The following is a 26,898-nucleotide window of genomic DNA, read 5'->3' on the forward strand; positions in this document are numbered from 1 at the left end:
CACAAAGATGAAATCATCAGCATTTTAACTTCAGAATAACTGCCTCTAGCCAATGACTTCCCATTCTCTATATTTCAAACTAGGAACAAAAGTTACTCAAAATTCTATAGCATGAACAGTCATAGTAAATTGTATAGGACACCTAGTAGGATGCCTACTGTATAGTAGCATTTGATTTTTTTTAGGAGTTGTTATAAATAATCTAATCGAGATTAAAAGTTCCTGAATTTGGCATTTTTTAAAGAGCTGGTTGAATTTTTAACATATTAGGCCTTGCAAAGCCAACAAAACTCTAATTCTAGAAACCCTTTAACTCAGAGTGAATGCCAGCAGTATATACCTTATTTTTCCTTATCTAATGAGTGTATGATATCAATATGGTTGTATCTTTTTTTGAATAATCTTTTGCATAGGGTATAACTTTCTGTTTCCAAGAACGAAGGTTTGGTAGTCAAGAATACTTTTCCTCTGAAGCTGGCTGTGAACATGATGATCTAAGCCATGTCTATTCTTTCCATTTCTTATATTAGAGCATTTTGTCTCTAGTGTGCTAAAAAGTATTTTACAGTATATGTAATCGAAGCTAAGAAAGGCTTTGGTTCTTTGAAAATGCTGACAGACAGACGTGTTGAGAACGTTCTTTCCTGTTTGCTACTCAAGAGACAGGCAATGGCAACTCAGGTTTGGGAGAGAGCAGTAAAACATGTTGATCAAGAACAGTTTGACTTTCTGAGTTCTGTGGACACTTGTAGAGAAGATCTGTATCAGTCTCATACTATTGATTTGGCTCTCAAAATCTCAAAACCAGAGATGGACTCACAGGCTCGATTTTCCTAGCATAGCGCCTAGGGAAGGAAGAATTTCTCCAGGTACCGCTGTGGAAGACAGCTTCTTCCCTAACAATGCACTGTGGAATTTTTGTAAAGCCTGACTTTCCAATCAATCAGATTCGGTAGGCAATTTGAAAGAGAGAGCAATCATTTGGAAGCTTGAATTATTTAGCTTCAAGGTCAAAGACAAAAATTGCTCAAGGTCCATAACAAAATTACTAAAAGCTGAAAATGTTTTGAAAAAAGAAAACACATGATGAATGGATTTTAGAAGTTATATGTGCAACTTACAGGAATTATAGACAAAAATTAAGCAAAGGTCAGAGACAACGAATATGAAGTAATGGTGTATTAAACATCTATTGCTGTAAAATGAGTTATTCAAAAAGCAAGAAGCTTAATACATTGTATTATTTTGTAGTTTTTGTTTTAATGGTGATGCATCCTATAAGATTTAGGATGTCTTATGAGATTGCAGCCAAACTATTGGCCAAGGCTGAAGTTTCTAAACTTGACTGTCATGGAATAATCTACTTTCAAGCTACCTCAAATGACAGTTGCTATAAAGCTTCAAGCTTTTACCTTATGGGTTTCTTTAAGAACAACTCTCAGAGTGACTCTTCCCAAAGCAAGTGATGTAAGAGGTAATGAATGAAACTGAGTAAGCAAGAGTGCTCAAGACAGAGGCCAAAGTCTCCCAACCTCTTCCCAGGCGTGCCATACAATCACTGATGCAGTGTGTTGCAATGCACCAACATGGCAACAATGTTGGAGATTCCTAAAAAGTGTGAATCGCAGCAGCTGGATATCATTAGGAGCCACAGTAGAGAAGGCTAAAATGGTATTACTGAAGATGTATCTCTAGATTTGAAGTATGACATACATTTGATATATGAAGAGGCTCATGCATTCCAGCTGAGATCAGTAATGGACTCACAGCGAAATGGCTGAGAATCTCCGACATTGTTGGGAGACGCCTCAATGGCAGCCTGATGGACTTCTGAAAATTCATGAAAGACACCCACTGTAAGACTGGAGGGAGGAATGAAAGTGAGATGAGGGAGTTTTTGGGAGTGGGAAGGGAGACCCCAGTGCCTATTAAACTGTATCATAAATTAATTTTAAAAAGCAAATATTCTAATGTAAAAGTCTTACAGGCTATATATTAAAACCAAATAAGCTTTAAATTTCCTTGTTACTACAAAGTAGAATATTTCTTTTTATTTTAAAGATTTATTTATTTTTATTTGTAAGGCAGATTTACGGAGAGAAGGAGAGACAAAGAAAAATCTTCCATCTGCTGGCTCACTCCCCAAATGGCTACAATAGCCAGAACTGAGCTGATCTGAATCCTGGAGCCAGAAGCTTCCTTTAGCTTTTCAACATGTGGTTTGAGTCCAAAGGCTTTGGGCCATCTTCCACTGCTTTTCCAGTTCATAAGCAGGAAGCTGGATTAAAAGTGGAGCAGCTGTGCTTGAGTTGGCACCCATGTGGAATGCTTGCATTAGCAGGCAGATCAGCTAGTTGAGCCATTGCTCCAGCCCCAGCAAAGTAAAATATTTCAAACTGATAAAAAGTTTAGCTTTGTCAGATTGTAAGCCAGTGGTCAGTGGGATGGTATAATGAATCAAAATACGGCAAGTCAAGCATTTAGCCAATATACCTAAATAAAATATAAATGAGAGTTTAAAACAGATATCATTAATTTATCTCAAGAGAAAAGCAGATATTAATCACAATCAAATCAACTGATACATAGAGTTCAAGATACAGAAAAATAAGACAGGGAAATAAATCAGTATAATCATGTCCCATGCAAATTCATGAGAATAACAAAAACTTCAGAAAGTTTGTGAAAGATAGAATTAAAATACTCATATTTTGGTACAAAAAGCTAAAATCCTTTTATGCATTTTTTCAAAATATTTCCACTAACATTTTGAAAATACTTCATACAGAAAACAAATAACAAATAGATCTCTTAAAAAGGGAAGAATAGATGGAGCTGCTCATGATTAACCTGACAAATAGCCCCCAAATTTCTGTGGCTTTCTGCAACAAAAACTTCTCACTTGTTTGTAGTAATCCTCTTTACTTTGGGCAACTCTCCCAGGCAGCTGACCTTCATGAAGTCTCTCAAATTTCAACCCACTTAAATTTTGTGGTTCTACTATCTGAAGACAAATGCCTCTAGTTGATTTTAAGGGTACAGGGGCAAGAGGCGAAAGAAAAGAAAAGATAGAATTGCACAAAGGCATTTCACTGCTGCCTCTGCCCAAAAGTTACCCTACACGACTTCTTACATTTCATGGGCCAACATCTGTTACATGGCCTCAGTGGAGTGCAAGCGCGTCAGAAACAGGAAATAAAGGAACCTTCATATTGCTAGGAACCTAAGTTATCTACGGCACTATAACATGAGCTTAGCAAGCACAGAGGTTACTGAAAGGTATGTGAATTGGAGAAAGCCTGTTCTATCAGTGAGGAAGGAAATGAAAGGTCAGAGAGGACAGAAATGAGGTTAGTGTAAAATTGGCATCTAATTCAACAAGGGAGAATTGTGGCTCTTATTAAAGAAAATGTTCTTTATCGTGGCCTTATATAATAGAATCTCTGCATGAGTGAATGCAAAATGAAATTAGCAATGAATAGAACGGACATTTGATATGAATTTTGTAGATCATATCACAGAATTAGGAGAGAGAAAATAATCTAAAATTAATAACAATAAAACTCAAAATAAAATCATCATTATAATTATTAAAGATGAACAAATTAAACCCCGTAGAAGAAAAAAACTTGCATGTTGTTTTTAAAAACAAGCTTAAAATGTATCAAAAAAGAGACTATTGCAAACTAAATTAAAAAAGAGATATCAACACTGAAAAAGGTAGACCATTAAGATTAAAAAGTATTGAATAAAGAAAGAATATTACAAACCATCTTCACTCCAGTTTGTCTTAAAATATATTATCCTAGCGAGCAATGATACATACTTACTAATTAAGCAAGCAGTTAAAATTGTATCAATTGACACTGTGAGCTGACCACTTGGGGAGATTAATCCAGTAACACTTTTTTAAATTTTAAATGAATTTTGAGAATCTGATAATAAATAGACTGGCATTCTGGTGGCACATTTTTCAGCTTGTATTTGGATGTAATACTTCCAATATTTCAATGGCAGATTTCTTATGACTAATATTTTAACTTACATATTAATAAAATATAATTAATTTCTGATTATGTTGCTTTTGAATTGTGGCTTAAACCAATTCATCAATCCAAAGACAAAGGCCTTATAAATCAACATGAAATAAGACCTTCCCAAGTAAGCATAGCACTGATTGTCTTTTCAGTAGTTCAGTTTTCTCATACTGTTGCTACAGCCTGGGCTGAAATCCCATTGTGACCATTTAGTTTATAATTGAGTCAGACTTTGTGTTACACATAATAGTTCTATCGTGCATGGCTTGAAAACAGGAAACATTTAAATGAAACCCATTCCTTTAGTTTGAGGCAGCTAAGATTTTCTTCTCAGATATTATCACAAAAGCTAACTTCTTGAGTTTAATTGGCTATGAAGAAAACATTTCAGAGAATATGAAATTACATGGAAATGTCTCTTTTAATATAAGTACAACTATGTGGTATAAAGGTTCATGAGTCTGTGAGGGATTCAAAGCTACTATGTTTTAAGAAAGACTAGGTCAACATTAGGCCAAAATTAAGACTTAGCAATCTGGCCATGGCTGTGAAGGGAATGATCAGATTCAAAAAGAGAAAGGTGCTGTCTGAAGTACTGAAACCCTGTTTCATTTCTGATAAACTCCTGTCCAGAGAAGTAATCATGTTTCTTTGATGTAACAGTGTAATTACTGAGCGGATTTAAATATTCTAAATGGGGTGGATAAATGAATCCTTGAATAGTTTAGTCAAAGGGACACAAATTAAAATTTTGGTTAGAGATTAGAATTTGTATTTAAAATCAAGCTTGATAGGTGAACACAACTTGAAACAGTTTCCTACTAAATAAGCACAGCCTCAGGCATGTATATATAGAGAAGAATTTTCAACAACCTGCATGAAATTAGAGGGAGATAGAGTAAGAGAGAAACATGATTTTATGCTAAAATAACTATTGTGATAAGGTCTTTCCTTTTTAAATAAGACTTCTGTTCATAATATTAAATGAAGAAAAAATATGTATGATGCAGCCAGGCATAATACTGTCTTAATTAGGTACCTACAATTCAGTTTACTTCTGTTTAGAAAATGCAGTGACATTGTAATCTTAAAAGCCATTTTATGGTTCAAAGAGATCAGAGGTTACATTCTTATTCCTCTATTTTTTTAAATGCATGAGAGGTGTAAGCTTTTAACAGCCATCAATTAGTTTTCTAGAGCTACAACTTAGGGCTTGAAGGGAAGGGTGTTATTATAAGAAATGGGAAAATTCTAGAAAATTTTGTTTCTATTTGGTTACAGATACTTAGGCAGTGTTTTCCTGCAAAATGAGTACATTTTTGAAATGTGTTGTTCGCAATTTAGAATCTTTTAATAACACATGAGCTTAATAAGTAATCAAATTTTGCTTTTACAAGTGTATGTAATTAAATAAGCCACAGTTAGTGATCTCAATATATTTTCTTAATTATTTAAAAGTGAGAGTTACACACACATTCATAGAGAGAAAGAAAGAAAAGAGGAGGGAAAGCGAGAGAGAGGGAGAAACAGGCAGAGAGAACTTGGATCCACTGATTCACCCTCATTCCTTAAAGGTCTGGACTGGGCCAGGCTGAAGCCAGGAGTTTCATACAACCAGGTCTTGGGGCCCAAATACTTTAGTCATGTTCTGTTAATTTTCCAGGCTATTACTAGGGCTAGTTTGGAACTGGAGCAGTTAGGACAAAAATTAGTCTGCATACAGGATTCTAGTGTCACCAACAGTGGTTTAACCAGCTATGCCAGTATACCAGCTCATCATGTCAATACTGAAATGAAGGAATGCCTATTCCTCGATGTACACTTAACATCATTGACTCATTGGAAGGATCCATAATGTGTGGGAAAATTGCTCTGAAGTGTAAAAATTAACACCACCTTGAAAGGGCTCAGTGAAGGTATGTCAGTAAAGACTACGTAGATTCCAAATTAGGTCTAGATGACTCAGCCATCAGTGTTTATGGCCAACATAAAAGGCGACTCTTCTTCCAAGTTGCTTTGTAAGTGCATTTTGATTTCTGAATTTAATTTAATTAAATGAAACTTAGAAGTGTTTAAAAATTGTATTTTTTTAGAAAGCAGAAGCCAGTATGCAATTACAAAGGCAAGGTCTTGTTCCTTGAAAGACTTATGAATCAATGTACATCTATGTATAATATTAAATATGTTTAAAACATGATCACATCATGTCTAATATCCACTTTAACTTTTAAATTAATCTTGCACAAGCAATGACTTTATTATCTGAGACAAGAACTTGCAATTTTAATAGACTTTTTTTTTATTACATTTGATTTTATATACAGTTTCTTAGGCTCTGGGATTCCCCCAACCCGTTTCTGTACCTTCCCCCCATGGTGGATTTCTCCACCTACTTGCAGTATTGCAGTTCAAATCCAATCATAGTTCCTTCATCGCAAGCATGTACTTTATATAGTGTCCAGCACCTTATTGTCCAGATAAATTCAACAATTTTGGGGGAGAACATCTCTGGTCTGAAGGCAGAGCTGGCAGACTATCATCCTGACCAATTAAAAACCACAACATCATATCAACAACTGTTTACAATCTTATGGAGTTAAATGACATGGTATTGAGTGACCAATATGTTAAAAAATGCAAGTTCTTAACCACATTCTGTGATTATTTCATTGACATTTCAATTTTATTTTATGCAAAACTGGCTGCTACACACCTTAAAATGGCTATAGGGTACTATTCAGCTGTCTCATGTCTATTTTCATTTTTGTATTTAGCAGTTTAAAATGTTGAAGCCTAATTTTTACTGAACTTGGTGGATTTTGGGATAGTCCATGCTGGCTTATAACTTTAACAAGGCGTATGTCAACAGTTGAGGTGCAGAACAGTTTTAGGAGGGATGTGCAGAGAAATCTTCAATATCGTAGTGAGGAGTAAATTATGTTCGTGTCCTACCTAGTAAGGTATATGCGAGTCCAGGCTAACCTTTTCCTGTTTGGTACTAAGCTTTCCTTGTTGTTGTCTGTCTATTTAATCTATTTTTTTTTTGGAGTGGGGACTTCAGAGTGACCCTGATGGTCATTGTAAGAGAGGGTGGGGATGCAAAGTTGGAACTAGGTAAGAACCAGAGAAAGCTCCCCTCCCGATTCCCACACGAAGTTTACTGTTCTTATGTTTCTGTGGACTGCTCAGGGCTCCTGGTGGTTGTTCCGATGACATTGGCCCCTGCGGAATAGGATTTGGGCTTCTTCCATCCCATGTGGGAGATCCAAACGGGAGCAGATGATCTCGGGAGTTCTCAGCCTCCGAAAGCACTCCAATTCCCTGTGGTCTCCTTGGCGGTTGGGATATAGTCCTTGGTGCTGATACTGATAGTTCTTGGTGGGGATCCAGGAGTCTCCAGGGTTGGGATACAAGCCTCCTCCTGACCCCTGTTCCACTCTGCGCCCCTCCCTGCTCTGTGCACAAGACCTCATGTAAAGAGGTTGTCAGGATCGCTCTTGATTCCTCCTGTATGTCTTTACAGTTTTGCTATTGTCTAATGTTGATTCAAGTTGTCTATAATTTGCCTGTTACATTCTTGATAGGTTATACTTCATGTCATCCTCACACATTCTAAGGAGATGGAATATTTCTCTGCTCTCCCACACCATTACCAAGTAGCCTAGGGTCTTAAAAGTATATTAGGTTTTACAATTCTTTGATGTAAATCATAAGCAGTCTGACTTACATTGATTGTTGGTTCATTGGTTACATCACAATATCTTATTGCATGCGATACAGGCTGTTTGAGGTTGAAATAATACTATAATTTACAGGTATTATTTTTCAGATTGACATCATTTCATCTTAAATTAAGGCAAACATGTGGTATCTAACCTTTTGGGATTGGCTCGTTTCCCTTAGCAATAGATTTTCAAATTTAAACTCCAAAATCAGCAGAATCTAAAAGCACATTTTATTTTTATTTTAAAATGATTGTTAAAGTGCTGCATAAGACTTATTTTCATGTCCCCAATTTAGTGGAAACTGAAACACCTCCAATACTCCATATCATGCTCAGCGTGTTGCTCTTTCAAACCTAATACACACTGAAGAATGAGCAGGACTTTGGGATAGAAGACAGATACAAAGGTTGTCAAAATGCTGGTGTAATTCCCAAGTACTTAAAACAGTTGAAGCTGGGCCAGGCTCAAGCCACACAAATAACTCAATCTGGGTCTTTTTCTTGGGAGTGAGCACTCAAGAACTCGAACCCAGCATGGGCCTTAGCAGGAAGCTGGCTTTGGAGACACAGCTAGAACTCCAACACACGGACTCTGATCTAGGATGCAGGCATCCAGAACAAAGCTGGCACCACTGCACTACACACCCATTCTACCCACACTACCTTGGTTAAGGTCCCTCACTCACTCTCCTCAACATGACAGGGAAATTCCTATGAAAATCACCAAGAACATATTGTTAAACTGATAATTTATTTAAAAAAAACCTGTAGGTTTGAAACAGGCAAATTAAGAAAGGAAGTGTACTTTCTTTGCCTTGAGACATGCAGCAGTTGTGACCATTGGAATGAGAGAAAAAGTTATACATATCCCTTGCACAGTGTGACAGTTGCCTTGAGGGATTAGGCAACTGTACTCTCTGTATTAGCAATAACTCTGAAATGGCTTCAATGATATCTTCTCCTTCTACCCCTCATTATACATTATTTGGAGACTCAAATTTCCAGAAAATACCAGACAGGAAAGTTGCAGAGATGAATGACACTCTATCTTGAAAGATGAAATCCCCTTGGCTTTCATAACTTAAGAAAATTGGATAAAAGAAAAAATGAGAGACATTTGCTGTACTTGCTCAAAATGACAAATGGTTAAAACTAAAATATCACAATCCTGATGAAAGAATTAAAACCAGATGAATTTTTTAAAAGTAGATGACCTACAAAGCAACCAATAGTGCATAAAAAATGAGAAATAATGATTCATGAAGCCAGAACATACCCCCCCCCACACACACACACAAGACACACTTCACAACTGGAAATAATCATTCAGAACTAATGATAATAACAATATATTAGGGAAGTGATTTAGGTAAAACTCAAGTTAAGTTTTAAACTAGATACTTACTGGTTTAAAGATTAAATTTATAAATACTTTAAGGAAGTTCTAAATGTTTTACAAGATTTTTTAAAAATAAAGCAACAATTTATATTTTGTAGCATTGATTATCTAACACATAAGGGGTCTTTAAAGAGATACGAAACATGTATAATGGAAAAATGTACACGTCTCATTTGTTTTGTACCCAAACTAATATTTTAAATCCACTTTCCTTTTTAAACCAATTCTACATGACCAGCACTTTAGCACATCCAATCTGCATCACATATCAACTAATCAATTTACATTAGACAGCAGATACTATAAAATGTTTTAGTTCACCATGTCCACTGCATCCCTCCCCTTATCCTATTGAAAGGATGATCTCAACCTGCTTAGGGGCAATTATCCTATATGAGGTTGTTTGAAGTCAAGTTTTGAATGTGTACAGTCTGATTGCATATCAGCAAATGCTGCTTTCCTGCTAATCTTTCTCTACATCTCACAGTTGTATTTTTGTATAGTGAAAGACAAGAGCTGGGTTATCTGTTCAAGCCCAAGGCTTTCAGTCCCCATAACCTAACTCAGGAGTCCTTACATTCACAACATGCTTGCTTCCCAAACATTCCTTACTTGTGTTCAAGTAGTCTTGCTCTTCTTCAGTCATTCACCGTAAGATTGGTAACCTGGGTCATCCCCACGGACAAGGATGTTAATTCCTGTATTCTCTATTTAGCCATCTGAATCCAGTCTTTCCTTGAATATTTAGAAGTATCCTTCTACTCAAAACATGTAGGTTTGTTTTCTCCCCTGAATCAGTACACTTCTATGGAGTAAGCATCATGCTAATCCAGGAGGTTCCTGTCCTAGGAACCAAAGGGGACTAAGTGAGACACTATTGATGTTCCATTCCATCCACTGCAGCCATTCTTGTAGAGCTGCAGTAAGAAAATGGGAGATAAATCTGCTATTTAAGTGTATGTTAGCATGGCAGGTATGGACAGTGGTAGACAGTTCAGCATCCTATGGTTGAGAGATATCCAACAGTTTCAATGGGATTCCATTTTTCATTTGGAAATAGAGATATATACTGCATTGTATCTTCACATCTACATATGACAGTCTCTATTACACAGTTACTATACATTGCCTTAAATGAGAAGCCATAATAAAAATCAACAGGAAGAAAAAATAGAAAACTAACAAAAACTTGAAGTTTGATGACATGCTACTGAATGATGAATTTGTCAAAGAAATGCAAAATAAAATTTAAAAACCTTCCTGAAGCAAATGATGCTACCGTGTGACCTGTAAAACAGTGAAGAAATTAATTAAAAAGCTCTTTTGAAGAAATGAAAACAAGAGCAAGAATATTGTAATTCCTGAGATGCAGCTAAAAAAGTACAGAAAGGGCTGTTGAGCCTGTATTTTCATGAAGGTTGCCTTGTATCAGAGAGATCATAGGATATTTATCCTTTCTGGATTGACTCATTTCACTGAGTATAATGACTCTAGTAGGGACCAATTGGTTGCAAATGATACACATTGATTTTTTTTAATGGCTGAGTAGTATTTCATGGAGTAGAGGTACCACAGTTTTTCTTTTTTTTTTAAATCCACTCCTCTTTGGATGCATCTGGTTGTTTCTGTATCTTTGCTACTATAGATTGTGCTGCTATAAAAGATTACAGATCCCTTTCTCATAGGCAGATTTTATTTCCTTTGGATATGTTCCCAGCGGTGGGATAGCCTGGATCATAGGGCAGGTTTCTTTGAGGTTCTCTTAGCACTCTCCAACCTGACTTCCATAGTGGTTGTACTAGCCTTTACTCCGACCAACAGTGATGGTGGGTACATTTGTCCCCATATCCACATCAGTAGGTGTTGTTAATAGAGTTCTGAATGTAGGCCAATCTCATCAGAGTTAAGTGGAACCTCAATGTAGTTTTCGTTTGTATCTCCTTGGTGACTAGGGAGCCTGAGCATCTTTTCATATGTCTATTAGCCATTTAAATTTATTCTTTTGAAAAATGTCTGTTCATTTGCTTTGCTCATTTTCTTTACAGGGTTGCTTATTTTGCTGTCACTGTTTCTGAAGCTCCTTGTAAATCCTGGATAGTAGTTCCCTATTGGTTGTTTATTGTGCAAAGATTTTCTCACATTCTGTTGATTGTGTTTTCAATTTGTTGATTTGTTGATTTGCTGTACAGAAACTTTTTAGTTTGATATAGCTCCATTTGTTTATTTTGGCTTTGACGACTTATGATTTGGTGTCTTTTCCAAGAAGTCTTTCCCAATTCCTACATTTCCTGGAGAATGTTTCCTATGTTTTTCTCTACTAGTTTGATGGTTTCTGGGTGGATTTAGGTTCTTGATCCATTAAGAGCTGATTTTTTATAAAGTGATAGGTGTGGGTCTTGCTTTTTGCTTCTGCAAGTTGCTGTCTAACTGTCCCAACAGCATTTGTTGAAGAGATAAAGAAACCAGGATTTTCTCCCTGGATTGTTTTCAGTTTTCTTGTCAAAGATTAGTTGGCTATACAAGTGTGGGTTCTGTTTTGGTGTTTCTATTCTGTTCGATTGATCTTCTTCTCTGTTTCTGTACCAGTACCAGACTATTTAGATGACCCATGCCCTGTAGTATGTCTTGAGGTCTGGAATTGCTATTCCTCCAGCTTGATTTTTACTCTTCATGATAGCTTTGTCTATTCATGGTCTCTTGTGTTTGCAGATGAACTTTTTGTATCTTCTATTTCTGACAAGAATATTGTTAGGATTTTGATTTGGATCATGTTGAGTTTGTCTATTACTTTTGGTAATATGGAGATTTTGATTATGTTGATCCTGCTGCTTTAGGAACATTGTAAGTTTCTTCATCCTTTAATGTCTAGGTATTTAAGATTGCTCTCCAGTATTTTAAAAAGGGACTGTGCTTGCAATTTCTTTCTCAGCCACCGAGTTATTTGTGTATACTAGCGCCACTGATTTGTGTTCGTTAATTTTGTATCATGCTATCCTGCCAACCTTTTTTTATGAGTTCCTGTAGTCTCTTGACTGAGACTTTTGGTTCTCCTTTGATCATGCCTTCTGTAGACAGGGATAATTTCAATTTCTCATTTCCCATTTGAATTCCTTTAATTTGTCTTTCTTTCCTAATAGTTCTTGCAAGGACTTTCACCACTATATTGAATAGCAGTGGTGAAAGTGGACCTTCTTGTGTACTTCCAGATCTTAATGGAAACGTTTCCAGTTTTCCCCATTTAGTATGATGCTGGTGTTGGGTTTTTCATATATCGCTTCGATTGTGTTATAGAATATTCATCCTATGCCCATCTTCCTTAAGATTTTCAGCATGAAGTGGTGTTGGATGTTTATCAAATGTTTTTTCTGCATTTATTGAGATTATCATGTGATTTGTATTTTTCAATTTGTTGATGTGGTGCATTTATTGATTTGCAGATATTAAACCACCCTGCATGAGAGGGATGAATCCCACCTGGTTTGGGTGAATGATCTGCCTGATGTACTGTTGGATCCTGTTGGCAAGTATTTTGTTGAGGACCTTTACTTCTATGTCATCAGGGATGTCAATCTGTAGCTCTCTTTTTTCATTGCAACTCTATCTGGTTTTGGTATTCAGGTGATATTGGCTTCATAGAAAGAGTTTGGAAAGACTGGCCCCCTTTATATTGCTTGGAAAAACTTGTGGAGAGTTGGGGTAAGTTCTTCTTGAAACATTTGGTATCGTTCAGCAGTGAAGCCATCTGGTCCAGGGCTTTTCTTGGTTGGGTGGGCATTAATTACTGAGTTGACCTCAGGCCATGTTATAGCTTTATTTAGATTATTGATCACTACATGATTCAATTTTAGTGGATTGTATGTGTCTAAAACATATGCATTTCTTCTAGGTCTTCTGATTTATTGGCATATGGTTGCTAGTAGCAGTTCCTAATAATTCTATGTATGTCCAAATATCCGTTATAATTCCTTTTCCATCTCTGATGCTATTGATGTGTATTTTCTCCCCTTTTTTTTGATTAGTTGGGCTAGTGGGGAATCAATTTTGTCAATTTTCTCAAATAACCAGCTCTTTGATTCATTGATCTTATGTATTATTCTGGCTTATTTCCTCCCTTATTTTGTTTTTTTTTCTTTTTTTTTTCCTGCTAATCTTGGGATTGCTTTAATATTGTTTTTCTAGCTGCTTCAACTATAAGGTTAGCTCATTTACTTGGTGCTTTTCTAAATGTTTAACATAAGCATTGACTGAGATGAAGTTTTTCTCTTAACATTGCCTTGATCATGTAGAGCAGTAATTTGGGAAAATATAGCAACCTTTAAAATACAATCACCTCCCCGCCATCTTCACACAAAGTATGTCAAAGCTGAGCTGCTATGAATAAGGTGTGGAGATACAGTGTATTTTAGGAGCAAAATATTAGACTGTAGATAATTTACCTTATTTTTTAAAGATTTATTTATTCTTACTTGAAAGGCAGATTTTACAGGAAGAGAAGGGAAGACACAGAAAAGGTCTCTTATCCATTGGCTTACTCCCCAAATGACCACAACATCTGGAGTTGAACAGATTTGAAACTGGGAGCCAGGAACTTAATCTGTGTCTTCCACTTAGGTGCAGGTGCCCAAAGACTTCAACCATTCTCTGTTGGTTTCCCATGCCATAAGCAGGGAGTTGGACTGAAAGTGGAGTGGCTGGATATGAACCAGTGCCCACATGGGATGCCAGCGATATATGTGGAGGATTAGCCTGCTGTATGACTGAGACAGGACCCAAGCTGCATCTTTTCATGTTGGATTTGCCACTTTGTCATACGTATGTTACTAAGTAAGCCTTTAACATTTGGGGGCTATACAAACATTATTTGCAAAAATGAGAGGTTAACTTCTGCAATAACTAAGGATCCCTCTAGCTCTAACCCAATTCCTGGAATTATCTCAACTGCAGAGAAGAGAGGTTCAAGTGAATTCTACAACCCCCACTGTCCATTTATATTTTTGAAGTTCTAGATTCCTGAGAGTGACAGGATGTCAGTAACCATACAACACGAATGAAACAAGATCTCTGTTTCCCCATGCCTTTACAAAGCGATGCATGAGTCATTATTTTTCCACACAGATGCAACATGGAAAACAAGAGCTTGTAATTTTCTCACACAAAGGACAAAACAGTCAAATAGATTGTTACAAAAAATGCAAATCAAGTACTCATTGCATTTGAAATTTCACGTAAAAACATCTGTTTTAAATCCAGATTTGAGGAAATTCTTCATTGCCGTGAGACATTCTCAAAAGAATTTTACCATTAAATCAATGATTGTGAATTATGTGGCATTTAATGTCCACATGCACAAGTAAAAATTGGAATTATTTTATGCCAAATATCTTTCAGCATTTCCTCTTTTTACCATTGAAATTTCCATAAACCATCATGGTCTCAGTTAGTTGAGAGGAAGAACAAGAGAGATAGGAAGAGCCAGGGAATTATAGTTTTGCCTTTTCCATTATTATTCATAAATTATAGAAATGTTTCAATGAAATGCAGGAACTATACCTTTCCTTTCCCCATAATAGATAGATGAAAAGTTCTAAACACATTCAATAATATATTATATACTATAATATAAAGACATATATTGTGTTAAACACACCTGAAAGCATTTTTTTAAACTATTTACAAGTTTTATTTTAGAATTAAGTATTTTCATTCAGTTTAAAATTGCTTCCTATCCAGACATTCATCATTTAGCAGATTGTAAAGAAGCTTTTAATGGTATTTCAGTATTTTCTATCAAATTCAACCCGCCGTCATTGCTTGCATGGAAAGTCATGTCTGATGAAGTCTTCCATGCAACTAATACTTGTGGGTGAGTTCATGTGCAGCATCTGGCACTTGGACCTTTAGATTCCAGTATTGCAGGCCCAATTACTAATAACAAAATAGATCTGAATGTCTACTACTAACACTGTAAGAAAACAATTTCTTCGTTAAAGGCCTTTCCTGGATTAAATGAACATTGGTTTAGTCTTCATGTGCAATTATCTTTAGCATAGAGTTAACAGGAAAAAAGACACTTTAAAGTATCTAAGTTTGCTATGATTCAGAATTAGAATTGTAAGGGAAATAACTTTATTTATGATCTTTATATAAGACTTTTTAAAAGAAGTGATGAATTTACAATCAATTGTCTTTTTTTTTTTAAGAGGTAGTATATACTTTCCATATGGTTATAGAAGACACCTCATGCTTTCTTTTAGTGGAGTTACCAGTTTCAACAATGATACTTCCCTGAAATGCTTAAGAATGTTCTGGTTGCGGGCAGATGTTGTAACATGGTGTGTTAGGCTGCCACTTGGGATGCCTGCATTCCCCATAAGAGTGCTGGGATCAAGTCCTGCATCTGCTTCCAACCCAGCTTCCTGCTAATGTGTACTGTCTGTGGGGAGGTAGCAGATGATGGCTCAAGTGTTGGCATCCTTGCCAGCCACATGAGAGACCAGACTGAATTCCTGGCACCAGACGTCAGTCTACTGCACTCCTGGTTATTGCAGTCAAGTAAGAAACCAAACAGCACATGGAAGATATTTGTCCTTTTGTCTCTTTTTCATTCTGTTGCCATGCTTTTCCAATAATAAATACATAAAAATGTTCTGGTTTTCATTTCTCTTTGCATGCAGTTCTGTGCAACTGTAGTTTCAGAGCCAGAAATGCATATATAATTTTAATCCAATTTTCTCTTTTACAAATTAAAACATTCAGACTCATGGGATTTGTTGGCTTGCTCATAGTTTCACTTAGAAAAATCAGGATTAAAATTTGGCGTATGATTTCTAATCCAGTGCTCATTCTGTTACAGTGTTTCTTTAAGCAAAGAATCATCATGCATGAAAAGGCCATATGAAACTTTGTTTGACATTTCTGTAAATTAGAAGATAGTTGGTTTTACTTAAAACAATTTCCAGTGCACCAAAAATGCAAACAACTCATGAATAAATATACTTCATTGATAGGTAGCCTATCAATAATATAATCATAAGTAATTGTATATGTCACCAACTTTTAAAAATAATTACTTGGGTACATCGTAAGTGCTTTCCGGGAACAATAATAAATTCATCAAAACATCTTGGGATTCATTCATTATATTAAAAAAGCAGGCATCTCAATGCTGTCTCTTCTATCAAAGTAAAATGCATTGTTATTATTATTATTATTATTTTGACTGTCAATTCAAAGAAAGAAGTTGTTCATGACTATCCTTTGAAGACTGCTTTTGAGAATTCAGATCTTAGGAACAGCATAGAAATTCAGAAAGGCATGGGATAGTGGAATTTTGTTCATCTTCATCCCAACATTACATAGACAGATTTACAGGGGAACTAAGAACATGCTAAAATCAACTGTTACTACAGAAACTCTCTCACCTGCATGTCTTTTGCTCACTCACTGAGTTAAATCCTTCAGATGTTCCTGCTCATATGTGGAAGGGAGAGAGTTCACTACACTACACTACACTTTCTCCTTCCCTAAATTGCATCAGTGAATTCAGTATTATATCCATCTCTCATGTCAATGTGGAAATATGGGATTAAGGTATATTAAAAAATTCTAACATCAAAATCTTGCACGGTATTTAGTACATGTCAAAAATTTCAAAAACATGTAGAAGCTAAATCTTATACAATTGTTTACCAAAACTATTTTTTTTCTAGTCTTTTGAGTATGGCATTAGGATTCTGGACATAAAGTTCTGTTTATAAACTTCCCAGGATTTGGTTATGTTAACTGCTGCAGGGATTCTCTAGTGCTTTCTTCTCAGCTGTATCCTTTAAAGGAGCTGTACTGCTTGGGACGCGTTCAGAATTTATGAAGATGGTTACTATACTTCTTAACGTTTTGCTGACTCACATTTGCTAACATTGTTTATCTTTGTTTCTGGTTTATTTTCTTAGCTGGCTACAAACAATTCATTATGATGTGTTGAAGTGGGAATTTTATGGGTCCTGTTAAATTTTTATGGAAATATCTGTTGATGTATCAAAATTGTCTATACTACCCTTAATTTTGATAAGAATTTTTACATCTCCTGTGAGAAACTAAATGTTACTTTACTGGCATGCTTCAAGTTTTAATTTTTTGCCTAATGACTTTCTTTTTTAAATGTATACTTTAGTGTGAAAAGCTAGTGGTCAGCACAGAATTCAGCTGGTCATTAGTAACAGAAGAGTCATTGTATGAAGTTATCATATGCTTTAGGTGTTTTCAGGGAGTCACTACAATGTACGATACTGCTCTTTTCCTGATTAGATGAAAATATTTATTATTTATTTTAACAATGTTAATTGTGAAGCATAGGCATAGAAACAGACTTGAGGGACACACAATCAATCTGTCGGTTCACCTTGCAATTGCCTGCAATGGCCAGGTCTGGGCCAGGCCAAAGTCAGCATCTAGGAACTCAATCTAGTCTCCCAGGAAGGTTGCCAGCACCCATCTGCTGGAGTCACCACGTGTCGCCTCCCAGAGTTTATATCAATAGGAAACTGAAATCAGGAACTGCACCTGACACTAATAAGTATTTCGGTTGCCATCTAAACTGGAGGGAAAACACTTGCTCGATGAAATATACTTTAAATGTATCAAATATAAAATGTTTGACAAGATTAACAGTGATTTGCTTGTCTGCTTTCATTTTTGGCTCACTAAAATGAAAAATGACTAAAATCAATCTTAGCTGAATTTCAAAAATGATGAACATTTTTATGCCCTATAAATTCTGCCTCCCCAACAGCTGGGAAGAGGTTATTTGGATTTCAATTTTCCTCTTACAAGAATAAGTATTAGGAAATGTAGCTATTGTCAAATTTTCTTCCTCCCTCTTTTCCTACTTCTCTCTCTTTTTATTGAGTTTGTAAAGTGGCTAGATCTTAGCTAGGCCTAGTACCCACAATGTAGATTGTAAATGTCTCCTTAGAGGCTTCAGAATTATCTTAAGATTTTTTAAAGATTTATCTGTTTTTATTGGAAAGGCAGATTTAGAGTGAATAAGAAACAGAAAGAAAAAAAACCTCATTGATTGACTGGCTCACTCCCTTAATGGTTGCAACAGCCTGAGCTGATCCGACTTCAGGAGCGAGGAGCCTCTTTTGGGTCTCCCTTGTTGGAGCATGGCCCCAAGACCTTAGGCCATCCTCTGTAGCGTTCCCATGCCATATGCAGGGAGCTGGATGAGAAATGGTGCCCATACATGGTGCTGACATTTGTTAGGTATAGGATACTGGCCCCAGAGCTATCCTTATACAATGTAAGAATATAGTCCTGAACTATCTAATGAGAGAATTTTGCAAGTCATTTTCTTTTCCTGTACATGAAAACAATCTTATGTCATAAACGAGGTGTTAATGTGTAGTGGACTTAATTGGAATTCAGTAGACAGTGCCCGTTAAATCTATATTAACTGTCAGTGTTGAAAACAGATTTTTTGGACATCAAGTTCTTATATTTTTTGAAAAATATTTCTTTTACAGCAAAACAAACATAAATACATATTGTGTACTTTACTATTCACCTATAGTACTTACAATGTTTCTGTATATGACATTTGCTGCCTTCTAGAAAGTTAACTTCATGTAGCTTGTGTAGATTAGCTCAGGACTAACTTTTATATGGTGTTTGGGTCACATGTGCATATAGTTCACATGTGACCCAAGTTGTGTATTTGGTTGTATTTATGTAGGCAAAATATTTGCTTCCAGAGAAAATTGTTTTATGAGGATGCCTTTTTAAACACTGAAGCAGGCACTTAAGTTGTTTGACTGAAATGCTCCCTTTTAAATTTATATAACCATTTAGATATTATTTAACTTTTGGATACAAGGGAACTTTAGTTCACAAAAAAAAATATATTTTTGCTGGCTAGGAAAAAGTTGAATATTTACCAAAGATTCTTCTTGAATCTTTCTGAGAAAATATTTTAAATTCAATTTTTAATATACACTATAAGATCTTTATACCAAGAATTTAAAGTTCTAGTGTACATAATAATTTTCAAATGCTTGGGCATTCTAGAAGACTATTTTACAGGTTGTTCTATGTTGATTCAGATCATTTTTGTTTAAAAGTTATCAGGTGCTAAACTAACTGTTATAATGAAGTGGGTAGAAAAATTAGAACAGAGTACAGTAACATATCATTGTCCCTCTGAAAATTACATGAAATTTTATGGCAATCAAAATATGCCATTTACTGAGGGGAAAAATGGGTGCAGGGAGTTTCTGTGTGGCAAGATACCAGTCTTGAAGGTGATGAACTCAAATAACCAACTTACAATATTCATTTTATTTTAAACATATTTTGCATGATATAAAAATATTGATCACAGTGAGCTTTACCAATTGTTATTGCTATAAAAACAAATGCAGAAACAATATTTTTAGTGGAAATAAATTATATAGTCATTATTTTAAAAGGAAATCACTAGAGGGGAAAAAATAAAACCTGGGCTGTTTGGTCACTGGGAGAAAACCAGTCTTTGAAAGAAGCCTTCTTTAGATCAGCTCCGGTCCTTCTCTGTAACGATAACCACTTAGGTGGTTCAGCAAACACAGACTTTGTCTTGGCGGCATGGTCCCATAGGGTCTCTATTCATAAACAGTTCTGCTGTAGCAACAACAGTTTTCCACGATAGAAAAAACGGAGAACTGGGAAACAGTACAAATTTAGTTCATATGTGGTCTTTTCCAAAATGAAGGAACACAGCGACACACTTCTTCACTAAATGACAGTCCATGCTCGCAATGTTTCAGTCGATTTGTACACGGTCGTCTGTAACAACTAGGGAAACACAGAGAAAAACACTTTTGTTAAATACCAAGGAGTGACTTCATCGTGCAAAGCATGTATTTTTGTGTTTTCAACATTTCAAACTGGAAAAACGTTACCAGTTTCATTTATGAGTGTTTAAAGTTTGTACTTGAATTACAAAACTCAAGAAACATGGAAAAGTGAAAAAAAAATGTTTTGCTTGCTGAAAGAATAAATGGAAAGAGGGGGTGTTTTAAGCACTATTTCTTTGTAAGTGTTCTGCTTTCTGGAAGATAATACCATAAAAAAGGAATATTTGTGTTGATTTATTGTGATAACATAAGCACAACAAAATACACAAAGGTCTGGGACTTGTTTGGAACTTAGAATTCTTTTAAAATTAATTCATTTTATTATTTTATGACGCAAATCTCTTACAGAGCTTAAACCCAGTCATACTGGCAGGACTGTCCTCGGTGAACAGCTCCATTTTCACTCTTGTGTCTCCACTCAGCAGCTAGATGTGTAAGAGGGGGTACATCTCCCATTCCACCTGTAAGAGTGGGTACATTTCCCAGCCCACCTGGACTTCAACTGAGACACCCGATGGCCTCCAGGGGAGAGGCCATACTGACTGCTCCACATTGTCTCCTCTCCTCCTAGACTTGGTAGTGGTGAAGGGAAAAATTACCAAGCAGTAAATCTGTTGGCAGCTCGGGGGTTTTGAAGAACTGGCATTCTTTTTGAAGAACCTTTTGCATAAGAGACATGGAATATGTGGATGTACACGGATGTACATGGAAAGGTGTGAGATGATCTGAGAAGCAAATCAAAAATGCAGTAGAAAAAGCCTTTATATTAGCTTTCAATTTAATTTTTTTCTGTAGACAAAACCATATCTAGTCAACATTTCTGTACTTCCTCAATACAAATTCAAGGTTCTAAGACCACTGAGTTTTCCCTTACTACAATGGCACACACTTTCTAACAAGTAATGAAACTGAAAGTTGCTAATTAAAACAGTGAGCCAAGGAACACTCTGGAGTAGATTTTTTTCAATAAATATTGAGAATGGTGTGTGTGTGTGTACATGCATGTCTCTGTAGAAAACCAGGAAACAGCTGAATGATGATGTGAAAAAAAAAGTGAATACAAACACCCAGCACTGAGCAACTTTGAAGAGCACAGAGCTTTGTTTCCAAAATATGCTCAGCATCACAGATGCCAACAAAACAGAATTTGAAACTCATAAATTCAAAGAAGAGTGAACTAGCATTGAAGATGCCAAAGTTACAAAGTTGAAAGCATGAATGATGGAACAATGTAGAAATGTGAGATCTGGCTCTAAAAGGTCACTTTATTCTCTTAAGGTTAAAGAGCAATTTAATTAGTTAATATTGAATATTCTTGAGTCCAATACTATTACCTTTTTTTTTTTTTAGTGATAAAAACAAGAACAAAACCAAGTTTTGAGAAACAAGTCTTTGGTAATCTTTAACAACATGTTAACTGATCTATCCAATTCCATTAAATACTTGCCATACATATATCCTAGACAATAACTGCAGAGTAAATGGACAATCCTGTCTTTTGTAAGCTTTGCATAAAATTATTTGCACTTAAAACAGTTGTCCCAAGTTCCACATGAAGATATAAATTTTGGTAGGGGTAAGTAGAAGTATTTTGTAAATCCTTCAAAATATTTATGAGTTATACTGATCATCAGTACATTAGCCTCTCGCTTAAGAATTTAGATTTTATTCTGAACTTGGACCTGGTTTGGGTCCCCCACCCCCTTTTTTTGAGTTATTGATCTCATGAAAGTTCATCATTGGTTAATGAAAAAAATTAGAATTTGTCTTCCTGAACTTATTAGTCACATTCTCATAATTGCTAGTTTGGGATAGGAAATCTGTTTTTGTTTGAGCACATTTTATTTCCAGGTCTTGTACTCTTACCTGCATGTTTGATGCTGGAATTTCTTTCCTTTCAAAAAGCATTTTTCCCGACTTTCTGTGCATTCACAGACACATTTTCCAGGATTGAGGGGTTGATTTCTTGGGCACGTTCTTTTACATACACACTGGCATGTGTTTTCATCAAATTCTCTGTTGGCTCCACATGAGCTGGGGAAAAGTTTGTTTTTGCAGACACACTGGCACGAGTTTCTGTCTAGTTCTTTGTGGGGTCCACAGCTGGAAGGCCCAAGGCCCCCTTTGCAGACACACTGGCAGGTCTCCTCATCCAGCTCCTTGTTGGGTCCACAGATGTCATGGAATCCATCAGCAGAGTCTAGACAAACACAAGTGAGAACATCCTCACTATACCTTGCAAAGTCTGCATGTGACGTGGGACAATCACAAGCATTTTAAAACATTTTAATTTTTGTGTTTTCCATTAAATGATTATGTACAAACGTGGATTTGTTTCTTAACCAAAAAAAAAAAAATACAAAGATAAAATTTTAAAAATGCTCTGCTTTGTAGTCACTCTTTCAAAGAATGATGACCTGATTATTATACATATGGTTTTAATATTAAAGTAAGTGTTAATCAAAATATAGACTTCCAGCCTTTAGTTTCAAAAATATCATTCTGCTTACCATCCTCAACATTTGTAGAAAAAATAAAATCTTGCTGAGCCAGGCATCTGCAGAGGTGATTATTCCACAGGTGATTTGGGGGACAAGTCTTATTTGTTGCTTCACACCTTTGAAGAAACATACTTGGTTAAAGAAGACTGTAACTATAACATAGGCAAGGTCACCTCTTTTCTCCCTTATGCATTATGGATTAAGTGAATGCCTCTACAAGTGTTTAATTGCACTCAAATTCTTATCTCAGTGGTAAACATTTTTCATGGTACAAACCCAAAAGATTACATCTTTTTGCTTTTAGATAAATATACTAATTTTAATAATCACATTGTATTTTATTTTGAAAAAGATGCAACAAAATCTTTTATATTAGAAATTTCTTTTTCCTCCCTCTAAACATTATACCATGGACACATTTATCTATCATTTCATGATGTATGTGTCTGCATAATTATCCATAAAAACAAGCATGATTATTTATTTTATTAATTTCTAACAACTATTTAATTGCTTCCAATTTTTTGGTTTCTTCAAACAATCTGCGAGTATTTGCAAAACTGACTGTATATGAATGAAATGGTTTTTTCATTTGATTTTTGCTTATAGTGCTGAACTGCATTTCCATTGAAGCAGAGTCTTTTTTGCTTTATACTTGTTGAGTTCTTAGTGGCCTAATAAACCTTTGACAATAATGCAAATAAAATATGCTCTTTCAAAAATTGAAAATGAAAGAAAGGAAGAAGGAAGGAAGAAAAAAATGAAGGAAGGAATAGAAAAGAGGAAAGAAAGTCAGAAGGAGCAAAGTGAGGAAACGAAAGGGGATGTTGCCTTATATTAGAATTGTGTCTATAAAAAACACAAACTAATACTAATTTTAAAGACTCCTGAACTCTCTGCTGAAAAGGAGAAAAGAAGCATCTATGAAAGAACATACTGCAAAAGATTCGTGATAATTTTTTTTAAAAGTTTAGTTTGGTGTAACATTTTTGAGATTTATGAAGTTTTTCATAATATGTATTTTCTATGATTTTTGTATTGCTTTATATACATATCTTTACTTGGTTATGAAACATATCTCCACAGTTATAAATCCCATTTATGCAAATTTCCATTCTGTGACCACCAGAAAGTTACCACAAGGCAATTTTTTGTTTTACTAATGTTATGGCTGTCCTTTTTTCTTTCTTCTCACTCATTGTTCTTTGCTAAGCTCCCTTTCACCTCCCTTTTTACTTACCTGCATGAGCATAGTTATGAACATATGTGCACAGGTTTCAATCAAGTGTGCCAAACCTTCAGTTGATGCCATCAGCCCACAACTGCCTAATAGCTAATGGAATGTCTGTAGGTTGGTGCATATAATGGCATCAGACTTTACTTTGACAATCTTTGCTGTCTAGGATTCTAGGATGAACAGACGTCATAAAACCAGCTTGTTCATTTTCCTGCCACACCTGGCATCAACAATTTCTTCAAGGATCCATAACTGCTTTAGTTGAAAACTGACACATAGAAGCTATCATTTGATATCAGATATGTTCACTGCCACACTATTGCATTATTTCTAGATCTTCTCAGAGGGCAGAGCTAGCAAATGTAGACTATTTCCCAAGTTTATGTTTACCCAGTAAAAGGATCTTTTGGTTTTAATTACCAAATTTACAGAGTATGTCTACCCTTATCATTGCCTCATTTGTAGATTGATGCTGGTGTAAAAATTAAATGGAAATAGTGTGTCTTTGACATTGGCGACAACATCATAAGCAGCATTACTGGCAGCAAATTATCTCTACATTTCAAACTGGTAGACTATAATAGTATGTAGGCATCTGGAAAAGTGCACCGAATGCTTCAGATATTCCTAAGAGATTGTTCAGTTACATTCATTCATATATACTTTTCATTAAAAAAAAAAAGCCTGGCATCACATTACACGATAGAAATGAATTTCTGAATAGCAGAATAAGCTAATCTGATTTTTTTTAAAAGCTATTTTTTTTTTTCTATCAGTTTGGAAATCATCCCTGAGGTTTGACTAGAACCTTCCTGTCTAGCACTCTCTGTCAGCTCCAAGATGCAGGTAATCTCTACTGCCTCTTTTTAACATGGCAGTTGGTCTAAAATAGTCCCCTTATCCTCCACTTCATCTCCTTCCGAAAGCTGTCAGCTCTCCTTTTGTGTCCTTCAGGGGCCATGTCTCCTTCACATTAATAAAGAATAGTCTACTACAGTATTTATTTAATTTCAATTTCTGAATAACTTCAAGTACTGTATGTTATTTGCTATGCTATATGATAAACTAATAGCTTCTTCTACAACAAGCAGTTCACTGAACTATATACAAATTAACAGTTGTGTTATTAAGAGTAATGGCTAGTGACTAGGAAATAGCATAAAAGCATTTTAGATACCACCAAGTTAAGTACCATTCTGTGAGTATTAAGGTATATAAATTGTATAAGAAATCATCTATATTTGAAAATTATATGGACTTACCATAATTTTTATTTATTTTTATTTATTTTTTCTTTTGTCCTCCAAAATCTTTATTATTATTATTATTACTATTATTTTATGATACAGTTCCATAGGCCCTGGGATTTCCACCAGCCTCTCCCTCAATTCCCCTCCCCTGATTTCCCCTACATTATTACAATAGTTTAGTTCTTCATAAACAGTCATATGACCATCATTATGGGCATGAACAATGACAGACAGTCTAGCATCCTATTGTCAAGATATATTTAACAGTTTCATTGGGAGTCCATCTTTGATTTGGAAGTAGAGACGCATTACTGCATTGTACCTTCACATCTGGATATGATAGTCTCCATTACATAGTTACTATATATCCCCTTAGATGAAAAGACACAAAATCTACAATGCTATAGAGTTAAGTAACATGCTACTGAATGACTAATGTATCACTGGAGAAATGAAAAAGAAAATCCAGAACCTTCTTGAAAAAGAAATGATGCTACTATGTGATCTATTATGAATCAGTGAAGAATTTAATATGAGAAAAAAAATTTGAAGAAACTAAAAGCAAAACCATCAAAATGCATGAGATATAGTTTCTGCTCATGTTTGTTGGTGAGATGTATCTCCTGTAGGCAACAAATAAATGAGTTTTGTTTTTGTGATTCAGTCTATTTATCTATGACGTTTGATTCATGTGTTTAAACCATTTACATTCATGGTTAATATGAATCGGTGGTAATTTGGTCCTGTCATTTTAGCAACGGATTGTTCACTGTTTGATTTAGTCTCCTGTTGTTATTTTTACTGGGATGTTTTTTACATTTGCTTTTGGTTTTGGTGGGTGCTATTTACTCTGTCAAGAGAACATCTTTAAATATCATTTGTAGGGTAGGTCTGAAAGAAGGATATTCTTTTAGCTTTTTTATTGTGGAATAATTTTATTTCATTTTAAAAGATGAAAGAAAGCTTTGTTGTGTACATTACTCTGGGCTGACAATTTTTTCCCATTAGGATCTGGAACAAGTTGCTCCATTTTCTTCTGACCTGTAGAGTTTCCTGTGAGAAATCAGCTGTGAGTCTGATTTCCATTCCTCTGTATGTCAATTGATTTTTTTCCACATGCACATTTAAGGATCTTTTCCTTATGTTTGACTAAAGAGAGCTTGAGTATCATGTGTGATGGTGAGGATCGCATTTGATCCTCCTTGTTAAGAGTTCTGTGCCCTTCCTGGATGTTGTTCCCTAATTCTTTCTCCATATTAGGGAACTTTTCTTTTATTGTTTCATAGAATACAACTTTAAGCTCAGTTCCTTTTCTGCACCTTCTGGAACTTCCATAACACTTACATTTGGCCTAAAAGTGTCTCTTAATTCTTGAATAGTTTTTTTTTTTTTTATCTTGACCCAGCTCTGCCTCCAGCTTTTTGACTTTTTTACCTATGTGACAAGAAAATTTTATAATTCTGAGATTCTTTCTTCTGCCCCTTTCATTCTATTATGACTATGCACTGAATTTTTAATTTACTCTATTGTGTTCATCACTTCCAATAATTAATCTTGATTTTGTTTCAGTGTTGCTATTTCCAGTGTGACATCATTCCTTAAATTCCTTGAACTCCTGTATTACATGCTTCTCATTGTTGATAAGCTTTATAACAGGTTTTCTGAATTCTGTATCCCCCATTTCCTTAATATATTCCTGTTAACTCTGAGGTTGGCAAAGACTTTTGCTCCTTTGCGGGGGTGTCTTCAGCAATATTAATTGTGCCTTTGGTTCTTCTTTAGCTCTTCATACCTGTACTTTTGGGTTAGCAGATTCTTCTCCTTGGGGCAGATTTCTAAGCTCTGTCTCCCACAAGAC

General features: G+C 35.4%; 1 protein-coding gene across 1 annotated transcript in view; it reads right to left on the reverse strand.

The window, feature by feature from the left end:
- Window positions 1-19,481: 19,481 nt before the first annotated feature.
- Window positions 19,482-26,898, reverse strand: part of VEGFC (vascular endothelial growth factor C) — an 86,228-nt gene continuing 78,811 nt past the window's right edge. Inside the window, exons 5-7 of the mRNA XM_040966116.1 lie at window positions 22,563-22,669; window positions 21,919-22,252; window positions 19,482-19,990 (exon numbers count right to left, since the gene is read on the reverse strand). Of these exons, the coding sequence (XP_040822050.1) occupies window positions 19,876-19,990; window positions 21,919-22,252; window positions 22,563-22,669 (556 nt within the window). The 3' untranslated portion in view covers window positions 19,482-19,875. The remainder of the gene's footprint in view (window positions 19,991-21,918; window positions 22,253-22,562; window positions 22,670-26,898) is intronic.

Source organism: Ochotona curzoniae, unplaced genomic scaffold, assembly GCF_017591425.1.
Source record: "Ochotona curzoniae isolate NIBS_2020 unplaced genomic scaffold, NIBS_Ocur_1.0 scaffold_4505, whole genome shotgun sequence".
NCBI lineage: Eukaryota > Metazoa > Chordata > Mammalia > Lagomorpha > Ochotonidae > Ochotona > Ochotona curzoniae.